This window comes from Hippocampus comes, unplaced genomic scaffold (genome assembly GCF_001891065.2).
Source record: "Hippocampus comes isolate QL1 unplaced genomic scaffold, H_comes_QL1_v1.1 scaffold282, whole genome shotgun sequence".
NCBI classification, from domain to species: Eukaryota; Metazoa; Chordata; class Actinopteri; order Syngnathiformes; family Syngnathidae; genus Hippocampus; species Hippocampus comes.
Genome location: NW_017806073.1, coordinates 839,519 through 852,637, shown reverse-complemented (window position 1 = coordinate 852,637; position 13,119 = coordinate 839,519). Strand labels below are relative to the sequence as shown.

Genomic DNA, 13,119 nt, shown 5'->3' with positions numbered 1-13,119 from the left:
TTACATCCGTCTGTGTCACGCTTGACTCACGTCAAGCTACACTTCTCGGGCACGTGACCGACGACGCTCAAAACCATAATGCTGAAGCCCGCAAAATGAGTAAAAAAGCTGCTTGGAGATCGCAAATGATGGCGGCCTTAAAAGTACGTTCTAAACTACTGGATCAAAGTTATGGCTGAATACTCTGAGATCGCCACAATAGCACTTTTGCTATTTCCGACATCCTACCTGTGTGAGGTGGGGAGTTTCTGCAGCAGCAGCGACTAAAACAAAATTACGAAGTAGACTGGACATAAACCACACACTTGAGGTGTCATTGTCTCCTATTACCCCGAGATGGGACTGTCTGATTGCAGAAAATCAAGCTCGGTGCTGTGGTGAGTCGTCATTTTCATGCACTTTGAATTTGCGTTGTATCGTATTTTGAAGGCATTAAACATTACCAGAGCGATAAGAGTGTTGCGACCAGATTAGACGTTCCTTGTGTTTATTATTATATTTCGAAAACACCACAGTTTTCATGCAGCTCATACCATATTATTTTGTTGTATTAATTCCGCCACACCTTAAATGCCGGTCCCTGAAAATAATGTCTGACTTAAACCGGTCCGTGGGGCAAAAAAGGTTGGGGACCCCTGCTCTAAGACCTCTAGACTTGAAAGTGTACTATCGTTAACTTCACACGATGGGCCTCAATTTGATGGGGAATCAAGCCAAACACACAGTAAATCAATATGAATTTCATAAGCCGGAACAGTGGGCGACTGGTTAGCACGTCCACCTCACAGTGCACAGGTGCAGTGTTAGATTCCCAGCTCCGGTCTTCTTGTATGTCTTTGCATGTTCTCCCTGTGCCTGGGTGGGTTTCCTCCCACATTCCAGAAAAATACATGGCACGTTAATGGAACACTCCAAATGATCCATTTCTGTGACTGTGAGCGCGAACGGTTGTTCATCGATGTGTGCCCTGCGTTTGTCTGGCAACCAGTTCAGATTGTCCCCCGCCTGCTGCCGAAGACTGCTGGGATTGGCTCCAGCGCGCCTCGCGACCTTTGTGAGTATAAATGGATTAGAAAATTTATGAATTTCATATTGATCAGACTCTAAAGCATCAGTCGGCATCCCGCGGCTCCGGAGCCTCATGCGGCTCTTTCATCCTTATAATGCGGCTCTGATTGGCTTGGGAAAATAAATTACTAAAAATGTTTTTTTTGTATTTAATTGAAGTGTGTTTTATTTGTGTTAGTTTTTATATTATTTTAGTTCTAAATTTGAAGATTATTGTGATCTTGAAATATTAAAATATTAATTAAATTATTTGATATTATTTTTTCGTCGCTCAAAATAGACGTCACATTCATTGTTCATGACATGTACAAATGTTTGTTTTCCGAACACACTAGCCATTCTTAGTATGCCTAATTTGTGGAGAAAAACTGGCTAACAATAAACGGTCAAATGTCGCAAGACATTTTAACAATACACACAGAGCCTTTGCTGAAAAATATCCAGAGGGAGAAGAGAGGGAAAAAGCTGTTTCGGAACTGATGCAGAAGGCTGACCGGACGAAAAATCAATTCAAGAAGTGGGTGAAGTCTGCAAATTCAACTACATATGCAAGCTTTGTGGCCGCTCAGGAAAATGTGTTCATTACATCGGTAAAATTTAATTTTCTCCGTAGCACTTCATAAGACATAACCACACTATAGTTGTTTATACAAAGTGTAAAGGTAAGAAAAAGCAATATATACAGTGTTATCTTCATTTTAGATAAGATAAATGGATATAAGGATGACGCCTCATGGCATTTTTCTGCTTTCGTTTGCTACATGGACAATTTAAATTCAGCTTTTTAATTTATTTGAAAGAGACATTCATTGTTATTATTTTTCAAGAATTCAAAATGTTCAAAATGTGTTCATTAAATGAATAAAATGTAATTTTCTCTGTAGCACGTGGATTTCATAAGAAACATGCTGTGGTAAAGTAGTAGAAGTTTTTTTTTTTTCATTTTAGATGTGCGGCTCCCAGTGTTTTCTTTTCCGTGGAAACCGGGTTCAAATGGCTCTTTCGGTGTCAAAGGTTGCCGACCGCTGCTCTAAAGAAACCAAGCCATCTCTGTCTGATAGAAAAGTAAAACTCCCTATTCAAAAAATTATTATTTAGTGTAAGTTCTCTCTTTTTTATGCTTTTTAATTATAGCATTTTTATAAATAATGAATATTGAAAATGTTGTATTTAGCATTAGTTTTAAATGCATTACATTTATTTTGAATTTCATGTGAGCCCCAGAATTCACAACCAGCATTCATCCATTCATGAATAAGTATGGAAGGGCCCCATTTTGCAGAAGGATAAAATCTACAACATCCTGCCATGCGCAAGTAACTGTCAATATCACATTAAAACTCACAAAATTATCATATCATTATATTTTCATAGATTAAAAATGCAGCAAAAATTTGAGTAAAATTAAAATATAAGCCTCTTAAAAAGTTTTTAACTTTTTAATCTCCCTATACATATATGTAGGGAAACCAAGTTGAGTTTGTCACGGAACTAAACCCATGAATCCGCTCTTAGAGTTGGGACAAGCACTTTTCTGTAATTTATGTTGGTTCAAACTTGATTCTGTAATGGAATTACAGTAATTGCACTTACCAGTAGTGTACCTGAAAAGTCAGTTGAGAAATAACCTGAATGTAGTAACCCATGTTGATCAGTAGGAAGCGCACTTTTCACACTATCTGGAATCGCATGTTCCAGTCGTGCTCCATACGTCAAACACATTCATTATTATCACGAAATTAAGCTGCACATACAGGTGATAATTAGAGCTACAAACTTTATATTCACTTGATACATAATATACATGGTTTTAAAAAGGAATGGCTGCTGCCTGCTGTTTTGGGGCCTCATGGAAAAAAATATTACTAAGGGCCTCACCACTTCAATGGCACGTCAAAATAATGCTTTCTTGTGACTGCGTGCACATGATTATAGTCACGGGCAGTAAAATAATCACACAGGGTAAAATGACATTAGCCCGTGCCCAAATGCGGATAAGTGTAGTAGACCTGGTCGCCTATGATTATAGTCATTGGCAGTGAAATAATTACACAACTCAACTCAACTGTATTTATAGAGCACTTTGAAACAACCAGTGCTGTACATAGAGCAAAAATAAGTCATACAAGAAGAAAGACTGTTAAATCAATACATTCATAATGATGACAGTAAAAAGCACAAAAACAGTAAAACCTAAATTAAGTCTCATGCTGAGTCAAAAACCAAAGAATAACAATGCCTTTTTAGACAAGTTTTAAAGATGGGCAGTGAGGGACTTTGCCTAATGTTTTGCGGGAAGTCATTCCAAAGACAGGGACCAGCAACGAAAAAGGCTCGATCCCCTCTGAACCTTCACTTAGTCCTCAACACCGAAGAGCATCTGGTGCACGAACCTAAGGCATCCGGCAAGTGTGTCTAAGTGTGAAGGAGCCTAGAGAGGTAAGGTGGGGTGGGGCCATTTAAAGAATTGAAAACAAATCATAAAATCATAAAAAGAACTCTAAAATGTACAGGAAGCCAGTAAAGGGACACCAGAGTTTGAGTTATGTGCTCCCTCTGATGCAGGGCCGCCCTTACCTATGCCTCGGGGGCTCGGGGGCGTGGGGGGGAGACCATCAACTATAGGGCCCCTTCTCCAAACCTAACGGAAAGGATCTACTCATTTTTCAACATTGACAAACAGATCAGTACACATAAGCGTTTTATCAATTTAAATAAATAGAATAACCGATAAATCAAAACGTTTACACACGATATACTTTTAGAAACCAATGCATTTTAAATCATTTTCTGGATTAAAAAAAAAATATCTTAAGAGCATTGCACTGCAACTGCACTTCACCAAATTAGCACACATTGTGATCTTCCACCTAGAATTGTTGCTCAAGTCAAAATACCATACTTGCCATCTTTGCATTGTGAAAAAGTACTTTTTCAGCCATGTATTGGCCAAAGGTTGCTTTGGCAGGTTCCCACGTTTTTTGCCCTATATTTAGCTCATGAAGGAAAATGATGTGTTTGCGTACAGAGGTGTTTTGCTGATATTCAACAAATTACCCTGTGTGCCATTGAGAAAAATGATCAATGATCAGTTTTATGTCATGAAATTACATTAGTCCCTCCCCAAATGCTGACAGGTGTCATGGAACTGGTAAGAACAATGAAGTATGTTACTACTTAATTAGAATATGTGCACACGGTTGCACCAAGGACTCTGTCTATCTATCTATCTGCTATCTATCTATCTATCTATCTATCTATCTATCTATCTATCTATCTATCTATCTATCTATCTATCTATCTATCTATCTATCTATCTATCTATCGATCTATCTATCTAGTAGCGGCACATAAATATTAATTTTAAAAAATCCAGAATGTCAATGTGAATATTCGTAACATCAGGCATCATCCCATCTAACCACCTGAACAGGCCGAGCAAAGTTATATGTCATAGGCACTGGACCGTAGCTAATGTGAATTTTTTTTTTTTTCTTTACACTTTGGTGTGCCTTGTCTTCGATCTTTGCAAGTTGAGGCAACTTCCCGGGTGGGCTGGGTACTTTAAGGCAGGGCCGGTAAGGAGATTAAAGAGAGAAAGTGACTTAATTGCAGGTGGGCTTTCCCATGTTTGCTCGTGGACGCTGCGCAAGGACTTGGAAGCATTTCTGGCTCTCTTGTTTTTAGAAGGCGCGTCAGATAGCAGCTGAGGGGGGCTTAATATTTCAGACGTCTGGCGGTAGGCTGCAAAGTTTCCACCTTAAAACAGTTGCAGGCTGGATCAGACAACACCTCAGTGTTGAGTAGGAGTTCGCGTAGAAGGACCACTACATTGTACGTCTGTCAACTGAGTCAAGGGGACTTTTTTCAGGTTAAGCCGTTTTTCACCCCTGAATCAATTATTGTGTTAAATTTCACGCAAACAAGAATCTTATTGGTTCGTATCGGGTGGAGCGTATGCGGATAGTTTCGGTTGTCATCCATAAACGACTAAAAAGTAATTTACCGACATTACATGCATTTATAATTTAATATGTACTCTACATAAATGGGTTTTGTTTAATGTAAGTAGTGCATCTCAGCGGCGTTGTAGGATCAATTCAGCTTCTAGATGAGGTATGGTTATGCCCACCCACTTGGAAGGAAGCCGGCACCTGGAAACAACAAAAAAACTTGATACCTTAAAACATGAAGAGTTTGTTGTCTTGACAAGTCCTGATGAATGCTTGGGTGTGAACGACGGCCCAGCGCGGACCTGCGGGGACGGCGGAGAGACTAAATTGTTGCTGCAGGAGAAGCCGCTTAAAATGAGCCGAAGTCCCAAATGTGCCCGCTGCCGGAATCATGGCGTGGTTTCGTGCTTGAAAGGTCACAAACGCTTGTGCCGCTGGAGGGACTGCGGCTGTGCCTGCTGCCTGCTGGTGGTGCAGCGGCAGCGAGTCATGGCCGCGCAGGTCGCACTGAGGAGGCAACAGGCTGCTGAGGTGAGGGGGCGCGCGCACCGCTGTGGATGTGGAAGCTCAGTCAAACATTTAATAAGCTTATGTTGTTTGGTTAATTATTATAATTTTATGTTTGCGCATCATATTGTTTCATATTAAGAATTCCTAAATTATATTCTGTTGTTTAATAGTTGCTTAGACATGAGTTTATGTTGATAGCTTCTGATTGGCTGAACAATGGGAAAACAGGAAGTGTTTTAGTTGCCGAGAAGTGTGTGTTCTGGTTCGTACTGCGGTGCAGACGTCCTTTTCAACAAAGCTGCGTTCAAACTGAATCCATCTCTCCTTTTGCCGTTTCGTAAAGTAGAGCCATCTATTCAAAACACAACGAACCCCTCAACTTACACATTGAACCATATTACTACTGTTAGGAATGCCACGAATATGAATCGAAAAGGGACTCACTCACTTTCCAAGGCAAGTGTTTTCTCAAACAACGTTGTGCCACAAGAACAGGCCAAATTTTTTATTATTTTGTTATTGTGTACATCCATCCATTTTCCGAACTGCTTACCTCACTTGGCTCGCGGTCGTGCTGAAGCCTATCCGAGCTGTCACCATCACACAAAACTCAACGGCAATGTTAACTGCACAATCTAACGACAACCAAAACAACTTTCCCGTGATTTAACGTGTGCGTGTTATTGTTGATTGGATTAGGAATGGCATGCCTTGCATCTCACTGTAATATTTTGGTTGCCTTGATAAACACGTCGTCGTACGGATGCAATGCAGTTCTGTCTGCGTTCACAGTGCTCACGTCAAATTGTCTACCAACCCGAAAATTGTTTGTTCGATCCTAAGTCTCGGTGATCATGTCTATGCTGCGTTATCACTAGGTGAATGGCAAGACGATTTTTATTTTTAGTGCTTTGACTAGCTTGAAGGTAGAAAAGTGCAATACAAGTGGAAGACCATTTATCACAAAATGTAATCTCTCGGACAATCCAAAAAATAGCAATATTGTCAACTTAAAATCAGATTTGTTTTGTTTCTAAATTTACAGTAATCTGTAGTAAATATCGTTTGTTGAAAATGAGATAATCATAACTATTCATTGTTATATGTCCGAGAACAACATACATTTACTGTGTAAAATAGCGTGATTAATAGTAATAATAAACTACCTGTAATTAATTTTATTGGACACTAACAGTAACATGAGAAAAAAATGTTTGTAATTTTTAGTTGGGGAAAGAGTCTGCTATTGTTATGATTTCGTGTTGGGAAGTATAGATGCATGCACAACAGGGGGGAACTTAAAAAAATTCAATGATTTATTCTGCATTCAGGAGACACCAACAAATAAAGGGACACTGTACAATAAAATAAAGCACTGAAAAAAAATAAATCATCACTTACTTAAAATTCAACTCGCAGAATGAGGCAAAAAAATAAATGACATTCAAAACGGGTATGCAATGTATAGCTACAAACATGTTTTGTTTTGCATTTCAACATATCGCTGGAGTTGGTCCGAAGCCTAAAGTCAGTCATTTTAATATATTTTCACAAATCAATATTAATCTGATGTTTCCAATATAGTGTTTGCTCTCTTTGAAGGTGCAATATTAATGGCTCAACAGACGTGCCATTATTTGGTTTCCTGAAAAGTGATGATTTATGGAGGCGCGAGCATTCTTCCTGACACCACTGATATAGTTTGCACAGCGAGCACATGCACAGCTCGTCATCTCAGCAGTGATTTATTCTCTCACATTATTCTGTATGTCTAACTCTCGTTGCCTCGTGTCTTTCAGGGGAAGCGAGGTGTCAAGTATCGAGCAAATCATTCACAGAGAACATTTTTGCAGCGCTCTACTGCGGTGGTGGAGCCAAGTATGTGGCAGACCAAGCGCCTCCAGCCGGGTAAAGTTGCATCAAATTCACCTCTCTCTTTCATTTGTCAGTGAGTTTAAATGGAGGATATATCTGTTGCCAGGGTGACTAAAATAAAGTAAGGACTACCAAACAGCAATTAAACTCAATTTTATCGAGCATGAATTATCTTTGTAAATGTGCAATTACTTAAAACAACTTCGTTATTTATAATTGACCTAAATGAATACAAATATAAACTTAAAGTGTTGTCTGTGGAAACTGCAGGGTTGACACCACTGGAGGGCAACGATTCCTGTTGTTTAAAGCCGACACAGCGTGACCATACACATGCTACAAACCCCACCATCAGTGCCCGCATGAGGAAGAGAAGAACATTTGCTGACACGGAGCTGGAGAACGTGATGCTGGAGCGGGAGCTCAGACAGAGAGAGTTCCAGAACGACCTTTCCTTTTCCTATTCAACCTTCCTCCCCGCAATTCATCCAGTGCCTCTGCCCATCACGCCAAGCTTACAGTCATTCAGCAAAGTCCCTTCATCTGCGGGGACAGCCACCTTTGGGTCTGTGTGTAACAGCTTTCTGCCTCTGCAAGACTGGGACTTCCATTTCTATCACTGTTTTCATTTTAAGAGCACATGTACAAAAAGTGAAAATGTTGGCTTCCGCGTGTGCAAAAGCTCAGTGCAAAATAGAGATCAGAAGGATGAGGTGCAGCGTGGCTGGACAGGTTGCGAGAAGACAGAGACATCAGAGCTCACACCTTTGCCTTCTCGACAAAGCCTCAAATATCACGGTAGTACTTTGTTGGGTTGGGACCACATCAAAGCTGACTCCAAACCAAGAGAAATTCAAGACTCAAATGTCACATGCTCTATTTTTGTATCAGATCAGGGGATCCTGAACTTGCCGAATGTCACAGCCCCCAGCAGGACCTTTGATCCGTTAGCACGGACAAGTAGAGGTCAGTGTGCCGACACTCCTGCCGCCCTGGCGCATCCTCAGGAAGACTCAGTCAAGAGCCTTCCCGGCAGCTCAGGCAGGACTCCAGCCATGAAGCCGCTACTACCTTTCTCAGTGGAAGCTCTGCTCAGGGCCTGACAAGCCAACGGAAAATACTTGGCTTTGTTTATGTGCAGAGATCACTTTGACACGTGAACTCTAAATAGTTAGTTATGTTCCACTGACAGGAGCTGGTTTCAATTAAAATGGGACTCAGCAGGGTGCAGACCTCCACTAAGGTTGGAAAAAAAAAATGCATGCGTATCAAAAACCACTGTTCCAAAATGTCATGTTTTCGTTGGTCCAAAACACACCCCTCTGCAAAATGTCATGAAAAAAAGAGAAGCTCATAGATGAGTTGCTCATTAACACACGACAACTTCTGCAACACAATTACAGTACGGTACATGAAAATCGGTTTTGCTGTACTTTAAATAGTATCCAAATTATTACAATAAATATATATTTTAGCACGGTCAGCTGTTTACTACATGTTTACGATCATCAGCGTTGATCATTTATATCACAGCAAGTTCATTTACACTTACCTGTCTGTAAGTATTCATCCACCAAACAAAAGTGAACAAGACGCGTCTTGAATGGTTTGGGCTTATTAGGGTTGTGTTTGGTTCTTCCATCCTTGCCTTTACTTGGAAATAAAACATTTCAATAAAGCTTCCCAGTCTGAATCTGACTACAAAGAAATGATCAACCATTGAAAAACTATACTGGAAAAAAAATTGTTGGCATTTATTTAATTCGCATACGTAGTGTACATCGGTTACAAAATGTTAAACTCACATCTATCTTTTGATTATTTTTGAGGAAAAGAGAGGAAAATGACATCAATTCATGACATTTTAATCACGTGCAACTAAAATTTAAGTACGTACTTTTTTTCAAGGAAAAGAACATAAGTAATTAAGAATTTCAAGACTGTTACGGTCGAGGAGAATACTCAAAACAATGGACAGTAACACATCCAAAATAGTCTCGAGCTCACAGAGCGCTGTTTGAATAAAAGCTGGGAGATTTATTTACAGCACAAAGTCAACATCAGCGGTGTGTCAGAAAAGATGTGTTTCAACCCCGAACTACAAACCTTGAATTTTCCCTTTCAGTGTAGGCAAGACAATCGACCAACAAGTCTACAAAAAGATCCTGTGGCATGTTTCCTTTTTACAGTGCGCCAAAAGCAAGTGAGAGTTTTGGTTGGGCAAATTATGACTACTTCTCCTTGACAATGCACCGACTTTTTTGTCAGTCTGATTGAAATCATTCTGATTTATTGACTTCGGAGGTGCTGCTATGAAGATTTTTTTCCTTGACCAACCGGGACGGATTCGGAGAGGGACCCAGCTCTCCGAAGCCATCACTCCGCAGCGTTTTCATCTTCTTCAATGGACTTTTATATCATTCTAACTAACATTGTACACCAAAGTTGTGCCAAAATGTTGCCCGCTCGGCATCCATTGAAGCCTGGTCATCCTGGAAGGGGGATTCTTCCATCTGCGGCCCCTTCTCAAGGTTTCTCATTTTTCCCCAGATGGGGTTTTTGGAGTCTTTCCTTGCCCTCCTGGGGGTTAAGTTCAGGGGATGTTGTGAATACTTGTCAACTGTGGGCATGTGAAGACCTTTGAGACTGTTTGTGATTAAGGGCCATAAAAATAAATGTGACTTGACTCTACTCTAAGATCTTCGGCCAACTGTTTGCGTGTGGCGTGATGTACCTCGATTTGCTGTTTATATGTGCCATTACGTGAATCAGAACAGGCATTTTACAGTCATATGACACACTCAGATCAATGTAAAAAAAACAAACATGATTTATCAAGATGGAGTTCAACCATCTATTTAGCACAGTCATTGCGATTGTTTTCATAACCCAGCCGCTGGGGAGCAGTGCCCTCCCCTGGGGGTACACTGTTCCCCGGTGCCGGTCCCAAGCCCGGAGAAATGGGGAGGGTTGCGTCAGGAAGGGCATCCGGCGTAAAACTTTTGCCAAGACGGACATGCGAGTTGATAGGGCGGTTTGCAGGGACTGATGGGAATTAATGACTCGCTGTGGCGACCCCTGAAAAGGGACGTGCCGAAAGGAGAAGAAGAAGAAGATTGCGATTGTTTTCATACTTTTATTGAAGCAACAGCATGATAAAAAGAAGTTACAAGTATACGTTTAAAAACAAGGTCTCCCATCGAAGACCAGCTCTGGGTGGAAACCGCCATTGTCAGGTGCATAAATAACAGCGCATTTACATCGGGACAGAGCATTTGCAGATTGGATGTAGACTGGCTATGTCAATTGAACTGCATACACAACATCTGTTGGGATTGACAAGTACACCACTGCTGCAATTCCACATTGAATTCCAGTTGAGGCATTTTCATGCAGTTTAATGATTTGGTTTAATCCCCCAAAATTTAAACCTGGCCAATGCCCTGAGCATCCCGCAGTTCCTGGCTGAGAAGAACATTGCCATGCTTGGAGCAACCTCCCTACTCACCAACCTGAGTCTGTCAGTAACCGACCCCCCCCCCCCACCCCCCTTACCTAAACTCAAAGGGATCATCGAGGCTACCCGTTTTGCAGACGTAGAAGACATCAAGATGGCTGTGACTTTGGAACTGTGAAGGAACACTGAAGAATCCTTCCGAGAGTGTATGAAGGTGTGGCACTCAAGATTGGAAAAGTAAGAAAAAGAATGGGACAACTTGCCGTCTTTACTTTGGACTTGAAATGTATCTTGTGACACCAATCCTGGAACTTTTCTGATGCATGTCATATGATCATGTTGAAATACCATATTGGCCCGAATATAAGACGGTGTTTTTTTGCATTGAAATAAGACTGAAAAAGTGGGGGTCATCTTATATTCGGGGTCTAGACATTATACCCATTCACCACGCTAGATGGCGCCAGACTTCATTGAAGCGAATGTTGAACTTGACTCCCCAGGCCAAAGTGAACCCCTGTCACGAAGAATAAAAATAAAAATAGTGGTAGCACGAAGAAGAAAAATAAAAAATAGTGGTAAGAAAGAAAAGAGAAGAAAATAATAGAAGAGATAACAGAAAATGGAGAAACATAGCGACAATCTGGAGAAAAGTGGGTCGAAGATCGGCCAGGTTAACCGGCAGCTGAGGAGAAGTTATGATGTCATTTACATTTCAAAAACCAGAAGCCATTCATTTATGAATGTGATTGCACTTTAGTTTACATATTTAAATGTTTAGATATTAAGATTTGAATTAAGCAAAATAACATGCTTTTTCTCTCAAATATCTTGTTGTAATCATTTGTTTCAGATGCACTGTAATTATTTTCTGTATATAAATTAATTTGGTGTTCAAAAAGTCTTTTTTCAAACTTGAGTCTTGAAAAAGAAGGGGTCGTCTTATAATCAGGGCCATCTTATATTCGGGCCGATACGGTAGATCACTTCATCATGCAATCATACTGATGAGGGAAGATGGGAAAATTGCTCAAAAGAAGGGACATAGTCAGTGTTGCCAAGGAAGGTTTTTTTTTTTTTTTTGTGCGAAGCTGGCGCAGATGGTTTGCTTGATCTATTTCCCATTTGTACTTTTTCCTCCCCTCATTTTTTTTCTATGCGACTCTCTAATCTCGTTGAGATGGAGGTCAGATACGGTTAACAACTCTGGACTTCGTGGCGTCAACACAGGTGATAGCGCTCTCTTTGTTTGCTCGTATCTACCATCACATCGGAATTCTTTTCTATCTCCTCACAGACGAGCTGAGGGCTGGCTGGTACAAAGAAAGACGTGACTGTGGCTTGAAAGCATCGAGTACGTGAAATTGTGTTGCATTTTATATTATCAACAGAGACTTGTCCAAAAATATAGCATATCTTTTTCCCGTGAAAGCACCACATTTTCATCTTCTTAGATTAGAAGGCAAGCATGCATCACAAAGGAACGATAATAACTTCTGTGCAAAATGACACAGAGGATACAAATCTGATTTGTCTCCCGCAAAGCAAGTGGAAAGGCTCATTTATCCCCGGTTTATCATTGCCGGGTGTCCTGGGAGAGGATATGTTGCATCTTATTAGAGAGTTTCTTTCCACAAAAATGCACAGCATGTTCATTCATTCTTGATAGAATTGTGCCAGGGACAGAAAGATTAGTTTTGCATTCTTGGGAAAGAGTTCCATCTGTAACGAACGGTGTAATAATATTTTCTTTTGTGGGCCAGGGGAGGAGATGAACGGGCAAAAGGACATTGCGCCTTTGCTGAGTGAAGGCCGTGGTGCTGACAATGCACTTTCAACAAGCTGAAACATGTTTTTGGATTAGAAACCGCACACTCTCACACTTCAACCCATCTCATTTCCCTGCCCTCTACCTGCAGTCGGCCGCTCAAATCCTGCACTTCAAGCTCTCCTTGTGGCTGGCTAATTTCCACTTCAGATGGATTGATTTCACTCTGTCCAGGGTAGAAAAGCTTTATTTTGGCATCACTCTCTATTGCTGAGCTTCATATATTTAACGATAATAACACGGTTGTGACTTGTGAGAAATAAACTGAGCCTCTTCTTCAATCACGCTCAAACAAAGCCTAGAGTTATTATACCAATAATAGGTATAAAATAGATTTCCTAGTAGTTATTCATAGTGTACTGAAGTACATATTTCCCTGTCCCTTGAGACTGTCTAGCGTCTCGTCGAGGGCGTACTCAGGTAGTCCT

General features: G+C 40.7%; 1 protein-coding gene across 2 annotated transcripts; it reads left to right on the top strand.

Annotated features, from left to right (window-relative positions):
• The first annotated feature begins 4,562 nt into the window (after window positions 1–4,562).
• LOC109530522 (doublesex- and mab-3-related transcription factor 2-like) lies at window positions 4,563–9,085 on the top strand. 2 transcript variants are annotated; one of them, XM_019894336.1, is made up of 4 exons: window positions 4,564–4,939; window positions 5,317–5,552; window positions 7,331–7,439; window positions 7,677–9,085. In XM_019894336.1, exons 2-4 carry the CDS (start codon window positions 5,376–5,378, stop codon window positions 8,507–8,509), a joined length of 1,119 nt encoding a protein of 372 aa, XP_019749895.1. In that variant the 5' UTR covers window positions 4,564–4,939; window positions 5,317–5,375; the 3' UTR covers window positions 8,510–9,085. The 2 variants fall into 2 exon arrangements, with proteins under 2 accessions (XP_019749894.1, XP_019749895.1); XM_019894335.1 differs by having other exon boundaries at window positions 4,563–5,552.
• Window positions 9,086–13,119: the final 4,034 nt, after the last annotated feature.